The sequence below is a fragment of the Orbicella faveolata genome, unplaced genomic scaffold (genome assembly GCF_042242905.1).
Source record: "Orbicella faveolata isolate gen_17 unplaced genomic scaffold, um_ofav_v1 contig_1, whole genome shotgun sequence".
NCBI classification, from domain to species: Eukaryota; Metazoa; Cnidaria; class Anthozoa; order Scleractinia; family Merulinidae; genus Orbicella; species Orbicella faveolata.
Window position 1 is genome coordinate 27,504,373 of NW_028301536.1, and position 19,110 is coordinate 27,523,482.

A 19,110-nucleotide genomic window follows, 5' to 3' on the forward strand; every position below is an offset into this window, starting at 1 on the left:
CCCCGTCTCTCCCCCTAAAAAAATAATAATCAGATGACTGCTTAAGCAAATTAAAACACTTTATTGTCAGTTATTACAAGTTGTACTTTAGCTTTACACAATAATTTAATTCGTACCAAATATCTGCCTATCCCACTGAGTCCCTTTTCCACGTTTTTGCTAAAATTACAGCACTTATATTTTCTCAAATAAGAATACGACTTGCAAACCAAACAGGACTCCTCGAGCTTGACCTGTATCTTTTAATGGCATTTTTTCGGGCAAAAACGTTTAGTAAGGTGGTGGGAATAGGTTGACATTTAGTCTACAACTTGAATTCGAATGATTTGTTAACAGAAGCAAAAGTACTTCTACACGCTTACCCAACTCATTGTTTACGACATGTATGTCATCAGCAATTCTTTGGTAACCAAACCAAAACAAATAACACAAAACATTCAACATCGAATTTCTTTCAAATTAAGAAAAAACTCTGAAATTTCCACTCGCGCGCAACAGAGAATATTTACCATTTTTCTGATGAAGACCGTCCCATTTAAATTATTCAATATAAAATCTCTAAGAGCGAAGTGGAAAACCATTAACTAACGGAATTTAAGCTGCGTTTTAACACTGCCTGCTTCAGCAAAATGTAATGGTATTAGTTTCCATCGCCTTCTTTGTTCTTGAAATTCTGTGCATATTTCAATACTACAATCACTTTCTCAATTTCGTGAGTGTAATCGGACAAGTGCACGTTTCTGCAACTCCCATGTAATTATAAATGTCATAGTCTGAACTCTACTTATAAACTGATTTTCTCGCAATTTTAATGACCTTACCGGTATTGGTAAGTAAGCTTTACAATAACAATGAAAATATATATTTGTTTCTTTTTCTTTGTTCACGGCAAAAAGGATTGAGAAGATCGTCAGACATCTATAACTTGCAGTTAGTGCCAGTATTAGGAATATCATTTGGAACAAGTTACAGTTACTTAAACGTAACTACAGCCATAATAATTATTACTGTCATCACATATATAAAAAAATTCGCAAGAAAAGCAAGTTGAAAATATTATCAAAAACAGAACTTTTTTTTAATTTTAAAATTCAGAACTAGTATTTACACTAATTCAGATTTTACGGCTAGGTAATATAGATGACAGCATTAAATTTGTCGAAATGGTTTAACAGTTTTTTCTATTTTTAAATCAATTTTCAAAGGTCCTACACTATGGCGATATTACCACAATACTAGAGTGTTAGTTACTTCATTTATTCTGTAACTAGTAACAGCTTACGAAAATTCATATTATTATCTGCCACGACCTCATCACAAGACCATACAGGTACAACATATTGATGTCCAAAAACACGTTTCAAACAGGTATTCAACAGGTTTGCATCTTACTGAACCATTTTAACGTTTATAGCAACATGCCATATTTTCTTTCAATTTTCAGGGAAAAGTTACAATAAACAGCTCTCTTAACTTTCGCTCATGAATCAGTGTAATTTCGATATAGTTACACTTGAGTTTCGCGAGCAAATTCACTTGAACAACAGACCAGTTGGGTGCCAAAGCAGAAACATCAACACCATGTCATCCTAGAAGCTCTTTTTCTTTATTCACACTGTCGTTATGAAACCTGTCGAAAATAAAACGAGTTCATTAATAAACCAACCTACTGGTACAAGACGTATGATTCAAGTATGACGCAGACTCGTACCCAGTCCTCATTGATGTGCTCTTCGGTTGAGAAGAGATTGGACGCCCCTAAAGGAGGAAGCGCTGTGTTCGACTTGCGTGTCTATATTCCCAGGCAATACCTTTTCTTCGTTGTAATTGATATAAACATGTTTTCAGATCGATGATAACTCGCTGAATTTGCGAATAATATTCTAAATACTATTCGCAATATTCTAGCCACAAGTTTTTCAACAAAATCAACATTTTGACTTATCAAATTCTTTTCTAGTCAACTTAGCTAAGAATTTACAATTTACTTTGTTTTTGTATTTATTTAATGAATTTATTTATTTATCCCTTTGTTTGTTTAGTTCTTTTATGTATTTGCTTGTTTGTTTATTTCTTTACCTATAAATTTATTTCTTGAGCTGTTATTTCCTTGATTTTGACATTTTTAATACAAGTTATTGTTGACGAGTAAACGTATAAATTTATTAGTTCACTTGTTTTCCCTATTTATTTAGATATTTATTTATTTATTTATTTATTTATTATTCGTATATTTATTCATTCATTTATTTACATATCTAGTTATACATTTATTAATTTAGTTGGTTACATTCATAAATTTATTGCCATTGGTTCACTCGTGTTTATCTATCAAAATATTTATAGTTTAACTTAATTTTATTTTAAATTTATTTCACTTAACTGATTTTGGAAGATGTTCGTCTTTTGTACAATGCTACATAAGAAGACGCGAAAATAAGTTATTTATTGGTACAATTAGTAGTAACTATTCTCATTCACGTTTATGCTGCGGAATTCCAGAATGTGTGGGTTATGTAGCCCTGTTTGTTGAATGTTAGTTACGTAATAAAGTGATGAATTACCACGTGTAATGTCTCCTTATTTAAAGATCCGTCTTCTCAGATTCGGGGCATTTAGAAAGAGATACGCAAGCCGGTAAGTCTGGAGGGATTTTCTACCCACCCCTCTCCTCTTCGGCGACGTGATACACAACCAGTGCTTTCGCATCCAGCCGCTCATTGCCTTCGGCCACAATCTTTTCCCATTACTTTACCACGCCAGACAATGAGCGGCATAATAAATGAATGAAAATGGTACACTGTGTGCGAACAAGTATTTGTTAATCCCGTTCGCAGATCGCTTCTTCCAGCAAGGGATCGGGGAATGAGATAGTTATTTGGCGATTTCCGAGTTTGCTTCTGCCTCTGTTTCAAAACGAGTTCTCGGGCAAAACCTGTCCTATGAGAATGAGTTTGATTTGTTTGAAAATCAACCCGTAGGTGGAACACATTTTCATAAGAATAATTTCGCAAGAAGACTCGTTTTGACACAGAGGCAAAAGACAACATTGTAGAAGGAAGGTGTTGTGTGTTAGTTTGGAACTGTCGCTGTAATTTTTAAAATGTTATTGTTAGCATTTACCATGCATAGTTTGTCCTCTTACAGCCTTTGTTTATGGCAATTTTTAATAAACTGTAATGTCAGATGATTATTCTGCTAGATAAAAATAGCAACAACGTATAATGGACATGTGTCGGCCTTATATGTTTAAGAGTTAACTGTTAGTTCGTAACATATGGGTATAGAGGCTGATCACGCGCTCCATCCTTACTTGACAAACCTTGGAGTTTCTGATTGGGAGGCTAAAGGCAAGTAGACTGACTTCAGTTTAAGTGCTATTGTGAAAGTACGTTTATTTAGTTTGTAGTTTATTTAAAAGAGCAGTATATAAATATTCAAAGACCTCAACCAAGACAAACCGTACCTTTTGCCTCGATCATGGAATCAAAAAGTCTGTCTTCTTCTTGTTCCCTGGAAGTGATCAAAATATACATTAATCAAAATCCTTTGAGTGCCACACTCAAAATGTGAATTCTCCCCAACTGATAGCCTAACATTTCATTTCATTCACTGTAATAGTAATGAGAACTCAGTCATTCATCGCGACAGCGTTTGCAGCTATACTGCCTCGTTCATGATATTTAGATTCCCATTACTACTCTGCTTGACAGTATTGGCTTCTGTAGCGAGAAAAGAGACATGATCAGTTTTGGACTCATTTTATTCAATCTCGTACATGTACCATGACACGAAGTTTCTACCGTTCTGCTTTACATGTTACAGGGAGTGATGATAAGGTCCGTTCCAATTCACTATAGTCAACAAACGTAAGATTCAAAGCAAAGTTTGACGGCATTAAAATCATGTTATGACTGTGCGTAGTCACTCCATCAAACGCAACGGGTAAACGTTTCCGTGTTCCACGAAACTTCAAGATTGCAAGTCAGAGTTGTAAGAATGAATAATAATGCTCAATTACGAAAGGAAGGGTTAGCTTAACAAGTCAGTGCAGGGCAATAAAATAAAGTTTGTTCCACTAACCTCTTTCTTTCCTCGTCTAACAGTTCAACTAATGCGTTTCTCTGTTCCACGATATCAACAAGTTGTTTCGTCTTTTTCTGTATGGTTCTATTGTCCTCTTTTTTTGGACCTTAAACAAGAAAGATAAATAGCAAGACGTTTCAATGTATTCTGTTCAAGATCTAGTTATGTTCAAAGCACTAACCATTCTTGCTCGGGTTAAACTAACAGTAGCTTACCTTCTTTCATAAGAAGTTCTCTGATTTCCTGCTCCAGTCTTCCTTGTTGATCCTCGAGCTGAATGGAGTTGGCTCTGTAAGCGAAACACTCATTTGAGTCTGAATCACATTTCTAGCATTGCTCGTACCGCTGTACGGTTCGTCTGTACACAATACACACCCGTCTGAAAAGTGTAAGGTCTTTGGGTGACTGAACTAATCCAAGGAATTATCATACAAGGTGATGAAATTACTTTGAGAAATAACCGAACGGAGCGAGCGACATGGCCATATTGTGATAATATGATAAAGCAGCAGTTAGCATCCCTGGGTCAGAAAGGTACCACACAACCTAGGCACTCTGTGTTTCGCACCACCCCCGCGCGCGGACACCAACACCTCCCCCCCTTCCCTCCCTACTCTTCCACGACAGGACATGATGGCTTAAGTCACGATGGTGATGGCAAAGTTCGTAACTTCATGTCGCTTCATTAAAAATAAGACTACAGTACATCCTACAATCTAATACCGACTCCATGAAACCCGCAGATTGTTGTCTTGCAGTACATAGCAAAGCGTAAAACAGCACGTAGAACCATTTTCACTGTTTTAGCTACGGTAGACTGACGCCACTTACTGTATAACCAGCTCTGACTCGTATCGTATTAGCGCGTTCTTTCTGTTGACCAGCTTAAACCACTGCAGCATTAGCTGTTGTTCTTCAGATCCAGACACTGCAGAAAACAAACAAACAAACAAGTCATTAGGTATCGTAAACCTGCAGACAATACTGTCATTATATACGCAGCTAAAAGAACAAATTACTTGACTTAAACAAAATCAAACCTCAAACTTTATTCACAATATTAAACGGCACTGTGCTACTGAAAGCACTTGTCAACAACCTTGAAGGGTTTCGTCAACAGGAAAACGCCAGAGCCTTACTGATCAATAACTCTAGGAGAGAAGGGCAGGGAGCAAAGAAAACAATTTTTTGGCTCTAAATTGTGATGTACTAGCCCGAAAATCATTCTCACTAGACACCAAATCGTTTATCTCTCACATTGCGTCTGTAATTTTAAATTCCTCAAAACATTAAGCCAAGAAACAGAATCCACTAGCCCGACTGGAAAATCCACTAGCTTCGAGCTATCAGGGTTAAAAAGCTAACGTTTTGAGCGATAGAAAGTAGTAAGTGATAATGTGAAAAAAGTCACGGATTTATAGCAAGTCCTTTGCAGACCTTACATGGGCGTCACGCAACGCTTCTTTTAATTAGCCGTGATACAGCTGCTATTTTCATGACCGTGCAAATAACACCTACAAAGGACATCATTGGATAGCAAGCTGACAAAGCTTACCGTTTCCACTCCTCATCGCCTTCTCAACAACAACTCCTTCCTGCTCCAGGTCAGCTTGCTTGACAGCCACTTCCTCCAATTCCCTCTGTATTGACTGAGCCATGCGCAAACGCTTGGACTCTCGTTGTTTCATGGCGTTACGGATCTTGGCTTGCTCGCGTCGTTTCAGTTTGTCATCTGGCATCTCGGTATTGCGTCTTCCCTGGAATAATAAAAAGTGTCAAACGAGCTATGTATTATGTCTGGATTTATAAGAACAGTTAATGAAATCGCGTTAAAGAAATCTCCAAAGTAGACGATGTGGAAATTTAAAGGAATGCCAGTCGTTTCCCCCACCCCCACTCTCTATCTTCCTTTTCTTGCTCTTCTCTATTTTTTTTTTTTTTTTGTTTTCTTTTTTTTTTTTTGGCCTTTAGGAGTCGTGAAATCAAAAAGTGCAAATGGCTGATTTGGTGCAGAGTACTGACACAATTTTAATGAATCCAGTCATTACATATATATGTACAAAAATAATTTGGGGGTTAAAGAACAGCTCAGTATAATAGATACGAAAACAAAAGAAAACAGAAAAAACACTAAAACTATTAAGACAATGCTTCTGGACAAGTTATCTCGTAGCTAACCTTTCCGAATCGCTTGGCATTTGTTCGCTGAAGTTTTGGACTGTCAGCCAAAAGTTCCTCTTCACTCGACTCTGAGAACATTGATTCGTCTTCTTTGGTCGTTTTCATGGCTTCTACGAAGAACAAAACAGGAGAAAATTCTCACAAACGTGGTCACGCAAAAAACCTACATAAACTATTTCATTGTGCATCCTTACTCATACCATGCACTTGTTGAGACATCTACAACTGTGCCAACATTAATCTTAGATCACGTGACATGTTTGTCACATACCTTTCTCAGGGGTGCTAATTCCATCCTGCATATCCACCACCACAAATCCCATATCTTCTGCCTCTTTCGTTGTTTTCTTCTCCTTTCCGTATTCGGCCACTTCTTTTTTAACTTTGCCAAAATGGAACCTTGGTCTCCCGGTCTGCTTGCGCTGGACAATCTTCGTGGTTTCCTTAGTTGAATGAAAAGGTTCTTCCTTACTAGGAACTCTGGGTAACGAGCGTCGCTGAGCGCCAGGACTGCCCGCTGGCGCAGGTTCTTCCTCTTTTTCAACCTTCTTCACAGCGGCATCTTTAATGGAGCTAGGTTCCTTTTGTTCCTCTCGTTCAGCCCACTTATCTTTCACTGTTAGAGGACGGTAATCATTGGCAATCAAATTAGTCAATCTTGCTGCCCGCGAAGCCACAAGGGATTTCCCAGGAGGCTTTTTATACGGCGGTGACGTAGGTGATGTTGGAGAGGTGGGAGATCTGGGCGGAGAAGTTGGTTCGTTCTTGGTTGCCATAGAAATTGTCTTCGGTCCTGGCTTAGCTTGACCGGGGGCCTTCTTGTCAGCAGCAGGAGCAGGGATGTCATCATCAAGTGAAATGTCCACCACTTTAAGACGCACCTTTTGATGTGGATTTCGTTCCGTTCCATTTGCCGCTTGACCAATTTGTTCCAACATTTCTCGAGTGTCCTTGTCGTCAGGATTGAAAAGCATTGATAATGGTGGATACATAGCTCTTCGTGACTTGACCTTGTTCCTCTCCAGCGTGCCTAGTTTTTGAACTATTCCCTCGTTGGCGTCTTGCCTCTTCGCCCATGATTTGCCGGCGGCCGCAGTCTTGACAGCATCGATGACGCTCTGTCGCTCTTCGTCTCCTTTCTTCTTCCTCTCAGCCGGAGGAGAGTCTTCCATATTGATATCGACAACAGCCATGCCCTTGGTGACGTCAATAGTCTCACCAGGAGTGCCCGGTCGAAACTGCTTTTCCGCCTCGAACTTGCGCACTGCATCCCGTGACGGTATCTTCAGCGGCTGAGCACTTCTTTTCCTGCCATCTCCTGTTTCGTCAAGCCCATCACTGAACGTGTATCCCTTGCCTCTCTCTCGCACAGTGGCGTCAGACTTGCGTACAGAAGCTATGCTGGAGCGCCGCAGTGGACGCGCCTCTAATCGCCGATATTTTCCAGAAGAGTTGGAACGATCGCGTCTATCTCTCTGACGAACGTCCTTCTCCTCGTCGACTGTTTCTCGATATTCGTGGTAACCGTTCATTTCAGCGCCACTCTCCCCTTTGGCTTTAAAACTCACAGGTTCATCCGCATCAGGTTGGATGGAAAACTCGACGTTGTTGAACAAGGTGTTAGGAGCGGCAGATTTAGATTTGACGAGTTTTGGTCTGTCTTTTGCTGATACACTCTCTTCATCTGCGGGGAAAATGAATCGTAAATACCGTGTATAATGAAAGCTATTTATGGTCAAAAAATGTGACTTAAGGTGCGGATAATATATCGGCTGAAAGAAGTGTTGATGTGGTAATAAAGGAAAGAACAAAATGCCAGAGAGCCGCAGCGTCTTGCCCCAAACTTTAAATTTCATCATAAAATAAGCCAAATTATCATAAGCACTGCGGAGCATGGAGTTTTTGACTGGTTATCCACCAACTTAACTCTCATAATTGGCAAAATGGCAATGGGCGCCAAAGGCCGTAGTAACAGTAACCGTAAAGCTTCGATGAACGAACAATATACAATTCCATTGGAACAACCAGTTTTGCCTTATTCCTACAACTTGCAGCCATCAGAGACACATGTACACACCTGCGGGTTCCTCTTGCATCTTGTACAGTAACTGGTCATAGTGAAGATGACACAGAAAGTGTCCCTTGTCCTGGTCTGAAGAAGGAGCTATGTAGGAATAAGTACCCAGTCTCAGAGTACAGCCACAGTTCTCGCACAGGAAACATTCACGATGGAAGAAATGCCCCTCGGCAGATAGCCTCTCCATCAGGTACACGCGGCGATTACAGAAGAAACACTGTTCGCTGGAGTCCCTTACTGAAGGAACATTGTTCTGAAAAGAAACAAATAACGTTTTAAAATAATATAGTAATAATTTAAATATATAATAATTTGACTCAGAAATACTTGAAAGATTTATTTTAAGTTTATAAACTAAAAATAGTTTTACAATGGTGAACGCGAATCAACTTTGGATCCAATCCTTGGGCCCTTATATCATTAAAGTTTTCCCGCGTTAATTTCTGTTTTTCGTAGTTAGAGAACTCAAAACACACGACTGAATACCAAAGATGATGTTTTTTTTTCAAAGCCAGTAGAAGCTCGCTCTCCATTCCTAGGATTTTATACAATTTTGCAAGAAAATAATAAAGAATATAGATGAACATGACTCACTTGCTTTCCATCTACACTAGGTCCAAACACTTGTGCTGCCAGGGCACTGATACGATTACTCGCTTTGCCAGTAGTGACAGCGGGGGCCTGGATTGAGTCCTTCACGGGAGCAGAAGTGTCCATGGGAACCTCGTTCTCCTAAAATAAATTACAGTATCACATAGAGAAATGCGCTGAGTTTACGTTATGTGAAAATACAATGTGCTTCTGTGCTGTTACGAAATCAAGGGCGTTTGTGGAAAACAATCGAAGCATATCCAGAATAATCACACGCGCGAGAAACAAAAACAAAAAAAAAAAAAAAGCGAAGTCATTTTGTTTCGTTTTTTCAAGCAACGTCTGTAGGAACAAGGACTACTCACAACCTAAAACATCTATCTTCGTATCGTTCAACTGCTTTTTCTTGGTTTGTTTTAACGATTTTGCAAGGGAGGGGGAGAGCTAACTGGTGTTATACTAAAGAGACAAAGTACTTTAAAATTTCGATTACAAACATGAAATAGTGAAACTTGGCAATGACATTTCCTCTTGGCATTTGTTACGGTCTACGCTGTTTCTCTAAAGCCACGAATAAAAACCATTACCTTAGACGCTGATGGCCTCCTTCTTTTAGGAACTGTGTCAAAAGTGTCTTCACTTCGTCTTTTTTCCTACGAAGAATTAAAGAAATCTCCTGTAAAATCTTTAAATAATGGTCCGTATGGCATTTTGGAATACCGTATTCTACTCCTTAAAAAGAAGCTTCACTGCGCTTCTGATCATTTATTGTGTAAACTCAATTCTGCTAACACCCATGTACAGTGTAGGCTCTTTGTAAATAGCAAGGAAAAACTAACAGTGTTACAAATATAATACAGTAACCAGATCGTGCACAATTAAAATACAAATAAATAATTACGAATAGGAGTTTGCAGTGGTGTAACTCATAAGGAAGATTTTCGTCCGCTGTTTCCAGATCGAATTGGAATATAGAAGTATTGGTTTTTATGAAAGGAGGAAAATTGGAGAACCTAGAGAAAACCCTTGCAAGAAGCACGAGAACCAACAACACACTCAATCCGGGCCTCACTGATGGGAGGCAAACGCTCTCACCACTGCGCCATCCCTGCTCCTCCAGTTAATATACTGATAACAGTTCCCCCAACTCAGTGGCGGATCCAGACCTTGAGGTAAGGAGGGGCCCGGCTTTGTTTTGCTTGCCCTGCCTGCTTTTCATCCTTCTGTTATTTCTTCTTCTTTTCCTCAAAATAAGGGGGAGCCCGGTCTCCCTGGGCCTCTCCCCTAGATCCGCCACTGCAACTAATACAGCAGTGTACTAATTACAGAGTATACAAATTACACTAGAAATTGTTTTTCCCCCTGGCTGACCTTATGCGTCCGACGAGACACTCTTGTCAACACTGACAGCTTTGACAGAGGAGATTTGGCTCTGAACTCACGTTGCTCTGAAGTCTTCTCAACTGTTGATCAATATTGAACATTTAGCGATTATTCTACGAGCCCAAGTTGGATACGAGGTGATTAATACTGTAGCAAACGAGGCGTGTAGTGCCGCGAGTGTTATAATCACCTCGTTCGTGTCCAATAAGGGCGATCGACTGGATAATGTGGACATCTCAGTTACATCTAAACGAAGAGATGGTCTAAAAATGGCGGGAAAATTTGTCGCGCGTTGTTCACTTTTTTAGTTGAATGAACTTTGTCAGGAAAGGAAGCAGGACAAGAGTTTTCTTCCGAAATGTTCTTCGCATAATCACCTCCAAAGTTGTCTACGTCCTTGAAAATTTAGCAATGGCGTTGCTCAAATTTCTACGCCTTGTTCAAGGTCAAAAGAAGCAAGAGTTTACTTGTTTACGCGGCTGTTATTATCACGACTACAGATTGTGTTGTTCAGAACCGATGGAGTTCACTGAACGCGTGCTGAACTGTATAGAAGGACAAGAGCCAAATGTAAGGTAACAAACTTCAGTACTTCAGAGTTATTTTGTGCCGAAATACTGTTTTATATACACTAACTGAACGATATTATGTTGGTTTATGGATCTTCCCGTTTTGTTTCTTTTTTTTTTTTTTTTGGTTTTTGTTTTTTGTTTTGCTTTTTTAACTGCTTCTCCTGTATTAAGCTTACCTTTGTTATGCATTTAAGCTTACGTTTACAAGCCTTTTCGATTAAGTCAGAATGTTTCTATCTGATAAAAGTAGTGGTGTTAATTGTGACATTTTGTGGCTTTTGTACTTTGCGGGATAGCATTGCCTTTTATTTCCTGTATTTTCGTGATAGTAACCGCACCAATCTGCAATGTTTTCAGCCATTTTGTCCGACAGAACTTTTTAGTACCAGCGAAAAATTTAAACTTAGGCCCAGTTCAGACGCCGAACTTTTCATGAGCCGAACTTAATTCTAATTTGGACCGACCCAAATTATCAAAAGTACACCTGTTGATTCAGACTTCGAACTTAATTCGCCGAACTTTATTTAGACTAAACCAAATCACATCGAAATGTCAGCGATTTCCAGGCAAAGTGAAAACGGCTTGTAAAATAAGTTAAAATAATTTATGCATTAGGTTCGGCTCTTGAAAAGTTCGACGTCTGAATCAAAGCCGTTCCAAAGTTGAAACTCCCGGCTGAGCCAGGCGGGAAGAACGGCTGGGCCGTTCCAAATTTAAATAGCCGTTCTTAACTGATTCAGACGCCGAACTTTTCATGTACATAATTCAATGTATTTGGTTCGGCTCATGGAAAGTTCGGCGTCTGAACTGGGCCTAAGCGACACTTGCCGCACTCATTTCCGTGTACGGTCAAACACAGGTATAATGACTCGGAACCGAGATCCACTGAGCCAGACAGAAAGATAGAAAAATTATGCATTATCCAACGTTTAGAACTCATAGCAGATACTAAGCATGTCATTATTAAGCTTAACTTAATGTTACAATACTCCTAAAATAAGAGGAGCAAAATGCTCTTTGGTTGAATACCTGGAGTCTCACTCTTGAACACTTCATGGTACTGTGACACGTAGCTGACTATCATCAGTCTGTCAGGAACTTCCTTCATCGCCATTTCACTGGCAGAAATTTGTGGGGGAATGCCTAGATGCTCTTCAGCAACATCAAATGCCTAAAAACATGCACACAAAACTGTGAATCTACTTTCTCTTTACAAAACTGATACACTGCCAAACATACAATGTGACGAGAGTAAAGAAATTAATGAAGTACATTTCATTGTAATGTCTTGACTGATAATTACCAAATTATTTGATTATTGGATCTACATACTGTATCTTTGCATGTCTATGTTAAATATGAATTGAGGCTGGAAAATTGCTGATTGTTTATTTATAATACTACAATGTTAATGTAAGAGCATATATCAAAGATCTTCAAATATATGTCTATGATTTTTCTTTAAACTATTTACTTGCATTGTTCACCACTTATGGGTATATTAGAAACTCACAAATGTGACCAGCTCCCAGTTGGCTTGACAGCTCAGTTGGTAGAGCACTGCACTGGCATTGCAAAGGTCATGCGTTTGAATCCTGTTCAGGCCTGAATTCTTTTCAGGTTATAATTTCACAGCTGCTTTAGTTGTGTATAATTAACCGTGAGGATCATTCATGTCTTTACAGTATAATTTATGCAAGATTAAATATTTTTTGTAAAATTTGCAGTGAAACATATGATCATAAACTATAGTCCTACACTTGAATAGCCTTTAGGTAGTACAGACAAAATTAAATAAGGAAAAGTAAATATTTAGAAGGTAACAAATAGAATTTCCTTGAATCAAGGTAACACTACAGTGTCCAAAAAATTATATTCTATCTCACCAGCTGATTGTTCTTTAGATGATCTTTAGGTGACAGGGAGGAGTAATCACTGAAAAGAAAAATATTTCATTTAGCTAACAGAAATTATCTAAGTACATGCATCTTAACCTGTAGAATTAAAGCAAGTTACACTGTTTGTGAGTTTCCTCACAAATGAAAGCAGGCAAGTAAGAATGGGAAAAAAGAAAAACATCATCTAGTAGGTAGACCTAAGCAGTCATGGCTGAAATTCAGGAGAGGAACAAAATGGGTAACAACATTACAGTGGGATACAATGAGAGACTGAATGCTGGCAACATTGATTGGATGACTATAGTAAAGAATTACTAACATAAATAGCACACTGATGGAGCTGTTGTTCAGAAATTGCACTACTTACATCAGATCAGGCCTGTAATGATGGATAATAGCACAGAAGCCAAGCCCATTTCGCCAAGATGTTGACATGTCATTGATCTTTACATTCTTGTACTTCTTTGTTTGTTCCTGACACCATTTCAGCAACATTCGTGCATTTACTGGAACAAAACAGAATGGAAATGGTAATAACACATTGTACACCTTACTTTACTTTCACAACGGGTAAGAATCATTGTCAAGTACTCATGAATGAGTACTCTACGAGTTGCTGTCATATGGGTACCAGAAGGCAAAAGGAAACATGGTTGACCGAGGGAGATGCTGGAGAACAGTGAAAGGAGAGGAAGCATCGGCTGCAAAGGACAGAGTAGCCTGAAAGTGGAGATCTTACATCCCTTTCTCCACTAGATTTACTGAGGAGAACAGTAAATAATGACAATGCCTATACTAGCCAGCCACCAGCCGCCAGCTGCCAGCATTCCACACATACTTTTATTACCAAATTCCAGCTTGCTAAATCATGAAAAGACGACAGTGCAGTGTATTTTTTTTTTTAATCCAGCACCCATTCCCTTGAAATACAACAATATTGTAGTACATATATCCTCCCCCTTACCTCCTCCCTCAATAGTACTGAGGTCTTTGCCAGTGTCCATAGGCTCTGATCCATCCTGTTGATCAATTGGCCCATTCTTGTTATCAAACAAGTGTTTTATTCTGTTCGGTGACACACTTGACTTGTTTAAGTTGGGATAACGTGTGCCCGGGTTAATACTGAACTCATCAAAGTTCTTGGAAATGTTCTCAGGGGTTGTCTGAGCAAGAAGACGAAAAATGCTGTCTCTTTCCGCAAGCAAGTCAAGTGGTGCTTGCCCCAGTCCCCAGCCTCTCATTGTCCAAGCGGCATCAAAACTTCCCAGGAAACCTCTTGCACAACCAGAGCCTGTTGGCCAAAATGGCTGAAAAAGATGTCAAGAGCACAACATGAAACATCTCCACAATATTTTCAAACATTTACAAGGTGTAAGCGAGAGTTGTACTTGTTTATCATATGTATACATTAATTAAAAATACTGTAATTGTAACTTAGCAATTATTTATTTGCTCTTAAAAGGAAATTTACATGAAGTTTTTACTTCTGAAACATTATAGGCACTGCCATAAAAATAAGATGTAAATATTTTCTAAATACAAATTTTCTCAAAAGTGGTTAATATATGTATCTAGTGAATAAACTGTGCTCAGTAAAATAAAATCTCACACAAACCGTTTATGCCTGCAATTACCAAACAGTTAATTTTACCTCCAGCAAGCTGTCTCCCACCACTAATGCAAGAAGACGCTGTCCTCTTCTTTCATAAATTTTAGCAGCATGCTCAGAGTGATACAAGGAGGTGAAATCAAACATTGCCACATCTTCTTTCTTATAGTGATTCAAGGCAAAATCTAGTTTGGGAAGCTGGTAGTTTGTGGAGAAGTTTGCAGCTTCTCTGGAATAGGCCAGTAGTTTCTCATGGTTCACATTGCTTGTTTGGAGTAGATCATATGCATCTTGGAAATCCTATGCATGAGAGAGATAAAACAAACTTACATGTTAGTAAGTCACTATTGTCACTAATGAGTTCCTAGAGCAAGTTAACTAATTAATCCACTTCAGGATCAATCTGTGATCCAGGATACAATATCACTAATTAACTTAAGCCCAAGAGTTAGTGCAGAGATCCTTATGGAAGAGATATAATGAAACTGGAAAAAACTTGCGCTACAATAAGTATCTTCAGATAATTGTTTGTCTGAGCCACTTTCAACTTGCTTCATAACTAGACTGTTTGGGAGAAGTCAAACTCAATTTTCTACAGGAGCAAGACCGATCTGGAGAGGCAAATGTAGGTGTGCTCTAAGGGAGCAATGACCAGGCGCAGGGCTTGAAGAAAACTTGTACTCCAGCTTGCTCTTGGGACAAGTCGCTCTCAAATTTTGCTAGTCCTGGACAATGGGTCGACGGGTCAATGGGTCAGTGGGTCCCTGATAAAACCTGACATCAGTCATGTTTTTTGGCAAGATACATGTACTTTACTCTCACAGTGGCTAGTTTCATTCTCTAATGTTTGAACAAAACTGATCACAAGCATCCAGTCCAAGAGAAGAAACACTAATCCTAACAATTCATGCTATTCTTCACCCTAACTGATTATACTCAGGAAATCGAGTTTTTTCAAGTCATATCACACTCACCTTCTTGATCACTCCTTTCTGAAGCAAACTATTCTTCTTTGCACACATGACAAAGTAATGTGTCTCATCTTTGTAGTACACAATGTTCTCCAAATCAATACCAGTGGTGTCTTTTAAGTCTTGAAAAAACTGTTGATTGAAGATGAATGCAACACCACTAATCTCCTCCACCCTTGCCTCTTCCTTTGAATTTCTATTAACAAAGTTGACAGTGATGCCAATAGCCAGTTTTCCACGGAATTCCTTCCCTTTGAAACCCTTTAATGCTGACCGTCGTCCATCTGCTCCCACTATGATGTCAAAATCAAATTTATTGAGAGGATGGGAGGGTGGGTCAAAGGTTCCTCTCCAGCCATGAGCTATGAACAAAAATTAATAACAAATGAATATAAAATTTATCTACCATTGTAAATAACATGAATTCATAATTGACAGAACATAAGAGGTGGTACGTTCAAATTCTAGCTGGGGTCTTAAAATAGGTGGTAAGATCATACTGGCTGAGTATACAGAACTAATTCTCTACTTAGATGATTGGACATTACCCAACCAAACTTTTGAAATTTCTGACTTATTATACCCTATGATCAGACATCATGACCAAGCACCAAAAACTTTAAGTTGTGAAGATCTTTGACACAAGTCCTGCTGCATAATAAAGCTTATTTTTAGCACTGCACCTATGGGAACTGAAATTGGTTTGAACAATCAGTTGGTTTGAAAGATCAAGGGTATATTTTTCCTCACCTTCTTGCCCAGGAAGCAAAAACTTCCTTTGATCAATCAAGAAATCAAGGGTAAAAAAAATCAAGATTCCACTGTGAGAATACATTGTAAAATAATTATCTGAGAATTGATTAAAAACCTAACATCACTGACTCAGCTCCATAGTCGGATACAGTTGACTGTATTGTACACCTCTGGTTGGTTGAAGAAAGAAATCAGACAGTTTACCTCAGACTAATTCATGGGTTACCAGACAGGAGACAAAACAAAGAGGAAACTGGTTGAGCAAAAGGACCTACCATCAGTGGGCTCCACTAAGTTTATGAATCCACACTTGGGATAAACTTGGACTCCAAACAGGAGTGATACCTTGAGAAGAATAAGCTGAAGTCGTCGAATACCTGCATATGACATTTCAAAGCAATGTCATGTTTAGCTCACCCAAACTTTCCTTAATCATGCCATTTTAATCTGGGATTTATTAAATTCTTCTGTGACCGCGATAGTTTCCCTCTTGCCTTGAAAATGATGTTAAAAACATCAAAACATCGGACAGATTCCATTTGTCTGGGGTATTCTTTACTTTCAGTTTACAATAAGAACATTTTTTTACTGCATATATTGCTGGGTAGTCAAGTGTAACACACTTGAGATTGAAGAAGTAAATTACAAACATACAATTTTCAACAATAGCGAGGTTGAGAACCAAGGAATTCAATAAGGCTGTGAAATCTATTTTAGAGAGCTTTCCCAGATGTGATGCTCAGAGAGAGCAGGAGACATTTTTGGTAGTGGGCAAACTGCCAGCTACCTAATTTCCTTCAAATTAGCAAGAGGCAAGGGATTATTACTGCTACCAGTAGCGAAAATATACGCTTCATGAAGTTTTCAGTCTTAAATAAGTGTTAAAACACTCCTTAATATGTGTTGTGAGACACTAATGAAAGAATTCAATTTTTTTTCAGTTTCGAGCAAGAGTTCACGTTTTTAAATTTAAACAACAATTAAATTATACAAACATGTACAATTTTCAAACTAATGAGTGCAGCCACCTGTAATATTACGTTTGAAATGCACTTAGCACTGCGTAACATGAAAACATCACGTAAGCGTGATACTTTTTGGACACTCTCCGCTCATATGATCGTACAAGTGTTTTAAATGAACTGATCGAGGATAATTATACATTTCCTTTTTCGGCCGCGCGGGTCATATGATCTGCATATTGTTGCATAACGTGCTCCTTGTTTTGTAATGTGTATTCCTACGTGAAGTACATTTTTCCACATTACATTTATGTTCTTTGCAATCGGTTGAAGTTACTATCTTATGACATTTTGTTCCTTTGGCAATAGCTTCCACCCATTTTCACCTGAAAATTATGTTTGTCGCATCACACAGTGAGAGTCAAGCGAATATACAATGGAATATCGATTTTTCGAATCACCTGCGGGAACGGAAATGGGTTCGAAAAATCGAAGGTAAATTTCTCCCAATATTTTTGCTAAGGGAACAAATACAGTAATTGCTTCGAATAATCGAGAGGTTCGAAAAACAGAGGGTTCGAAAAATAGGGAGTCCACTGTACGATGTATATGCTAGATAAAAAAAAATATACATGAGTTGAGCATGAAAGAATCAAAATTCGATCAATGCCTGTTTAACTTAAGAACATCTTAGATTCAGCGATTGCGTTCGCGACATTTAGGAAAATGCCTCATTCAAATATAAACAAAACACAATTTTAATTGAGATATGTCGATCCTAGTCGGAGTTCATCTTATGTCTGCAATTCCGGAAGTACCTATATTCCAACAACAAATATAGAACAAGAATTAGGATAAGGTACTTACTAATATGATCGATGGCCCCAGCACAAAATTGTCCAAAGAACTTCTTGGCTCCTAAATTTTTCAGGTCCACAATTAAGAATGGCCACAGATGTAGGACATTGTTGCGGGAAAAGCGATCGCGTTTTTCGATTACCACAACATAGGCACCGAGAAGCGCGGCTTCAATGGCCGTCCTCAATCCGCAAGGCCCTGCACCAATAATCAGCACTTTATTTTTGACACAAGGCTTGTTTTTGTAGTCCTTGTGTTCGACTCGTTTGTCCAGTTTAGTCCACAGCGACTTGCACTTCCAGGAAGTCAATTTGGACTTGAGAGAAGCGTAGCACGTCTTGTGATTGCGAGGGTTGACATCGACACTCAAGCAAAGTTTTCGGAAAACGTCAAGGGTATCACCGAGACCTGAAGATTGAAGAAAGGCGTCGAATAGCTCATCTGGTGTTAGCGTGCAAATTTCTTCCTTGAAAAACCCATCTTCTACTTCCATGACGCGACGAATTATGGACTTCAAAACGAATTTCAGCTCGTCGCTATAGAGTACTTCGAGGAGTGGTTCGCTGAAAAGATGCCGCTTGTCAACGCGATAAATTGTTCGAATGATTCACCTTTATCGCTTCCACGATTGTTCTGACGAGAACGTTTTTAATCAAGTTTGTCACTTGACCCATTTTCACCTTCGTCCAAGTCTAACAGTCCGAAATTATGCCGAATTTAGGCATAATTCCCCTGTCAAATAAACTTTATGTAACGCTCTAAACAAACCCGAATGTTTGTCAGCGGTAACCTCATGAGAGACTCCCCGCTTTATTTACATTTGTACTTCTTTGTTCTCCAAATCGGAAGTGACGGATAAGATTCTTTGTCAGTGATGTAAGGAGGGAATACGTGACGCTCCTATTTGTGGAAGCAAGAAAAAGCATATTCAATCAGTGTTTCATGTGTTCAAAGCAGACAGATATCTGAATACCCGAATTCTCTTATGATGATGTCAACTGTATCGAAATCTCTTCAGCTTAGTCGTTAAAAAATTGACTAGATATGTATATATTTTTTTTGGTTTTACTTCCGCACCACGTCAGGCCTTCTGAAACACATTCAGTCTGCTTCCGGTAGCATCCCACGAATTGAACTGAGGAGCTAGTAAATTCGCTCTCTACCTCTCT

At 38.8% G+C, this 19,110-nt stretch overlaps 1 protein-coding gene across 1 annotated transcript; it reads right to left on the reverse strand.

The window, feature by feature from the left end:
• Positions 1 to 41: 41 nt before the first annotated feature.
• LOC110045377 (F-actin-monooxygenase mical1-like) lies at positions 42 to 18,729 on the reverse strand. Its single transcript, XM_020750981.2, has 20 exons — positions 17,951 to 18,729; positions 16,397 to 16,498; positions 15,372 to 15,730; positions 14,440 to 14,697; positions 13,753 to 14,095; positions 13,156 to 13,294; positions 12,777 to 12,825; positions 11,920 to 12,061; positions 10,307 to 10,398; positions 9,523 to 9,588; positions 8,939 to 9,076; positions 8,345 to 8,597; positions 6,539 to 7,951; positions 6,265 to 6,377; positions 5,642 to 5,843; positions 4,918 to 5,014; positions 4,302 to 4,375; positions 4,084 to 4,192; positions 3,467 to 3,513; positions 42 to 1,630 (listed from the first exon to the last, which is right to left on the reverse strand). The coding sequence occupies exons 1-20, from the start codon at positions 18,432 to 18,434 to the stop codon at positions 1,611 to 1,613; spliced, it is 4,500 nt and encodes a 1,499-aa protein (XP_020606640.2). The 5' UTR covers positions 18,435 to 18,729; the 3' UTR covers positions 42 to 1,610.
• Positions 18,730 to 19,110: the final 381 nt, after the last annotated feature.

What these genes read in the sequence shown, in the direction of transcription:
- LOC110045377 (XM_020750981.2), bottom strand. Translation starts at nt 18,434, where the DNA reads ATGGAAGTAGAAGATGGGTTTTTCAAGGAAGAAATTTGCACGCTAACA. An exon ending in GATGCAAGAGGAACCCGCAG is followed by an intron (nt 7,952 to 8,344) that starts GTGTGTACATGT and finishes TTTTCCCCGCAG; the next exon opens with ATGAAGAGAGTGTATCAGCA. An exon ending in GAGTCAGAGCTGGTTATACA is followed by an intron (nt 4,376 to 4,917) that starts GTAAGTGGCGTC and finishes TTTCGCTTACAG; the next exon opens with AGCCAACTCCATTCAGCTCG.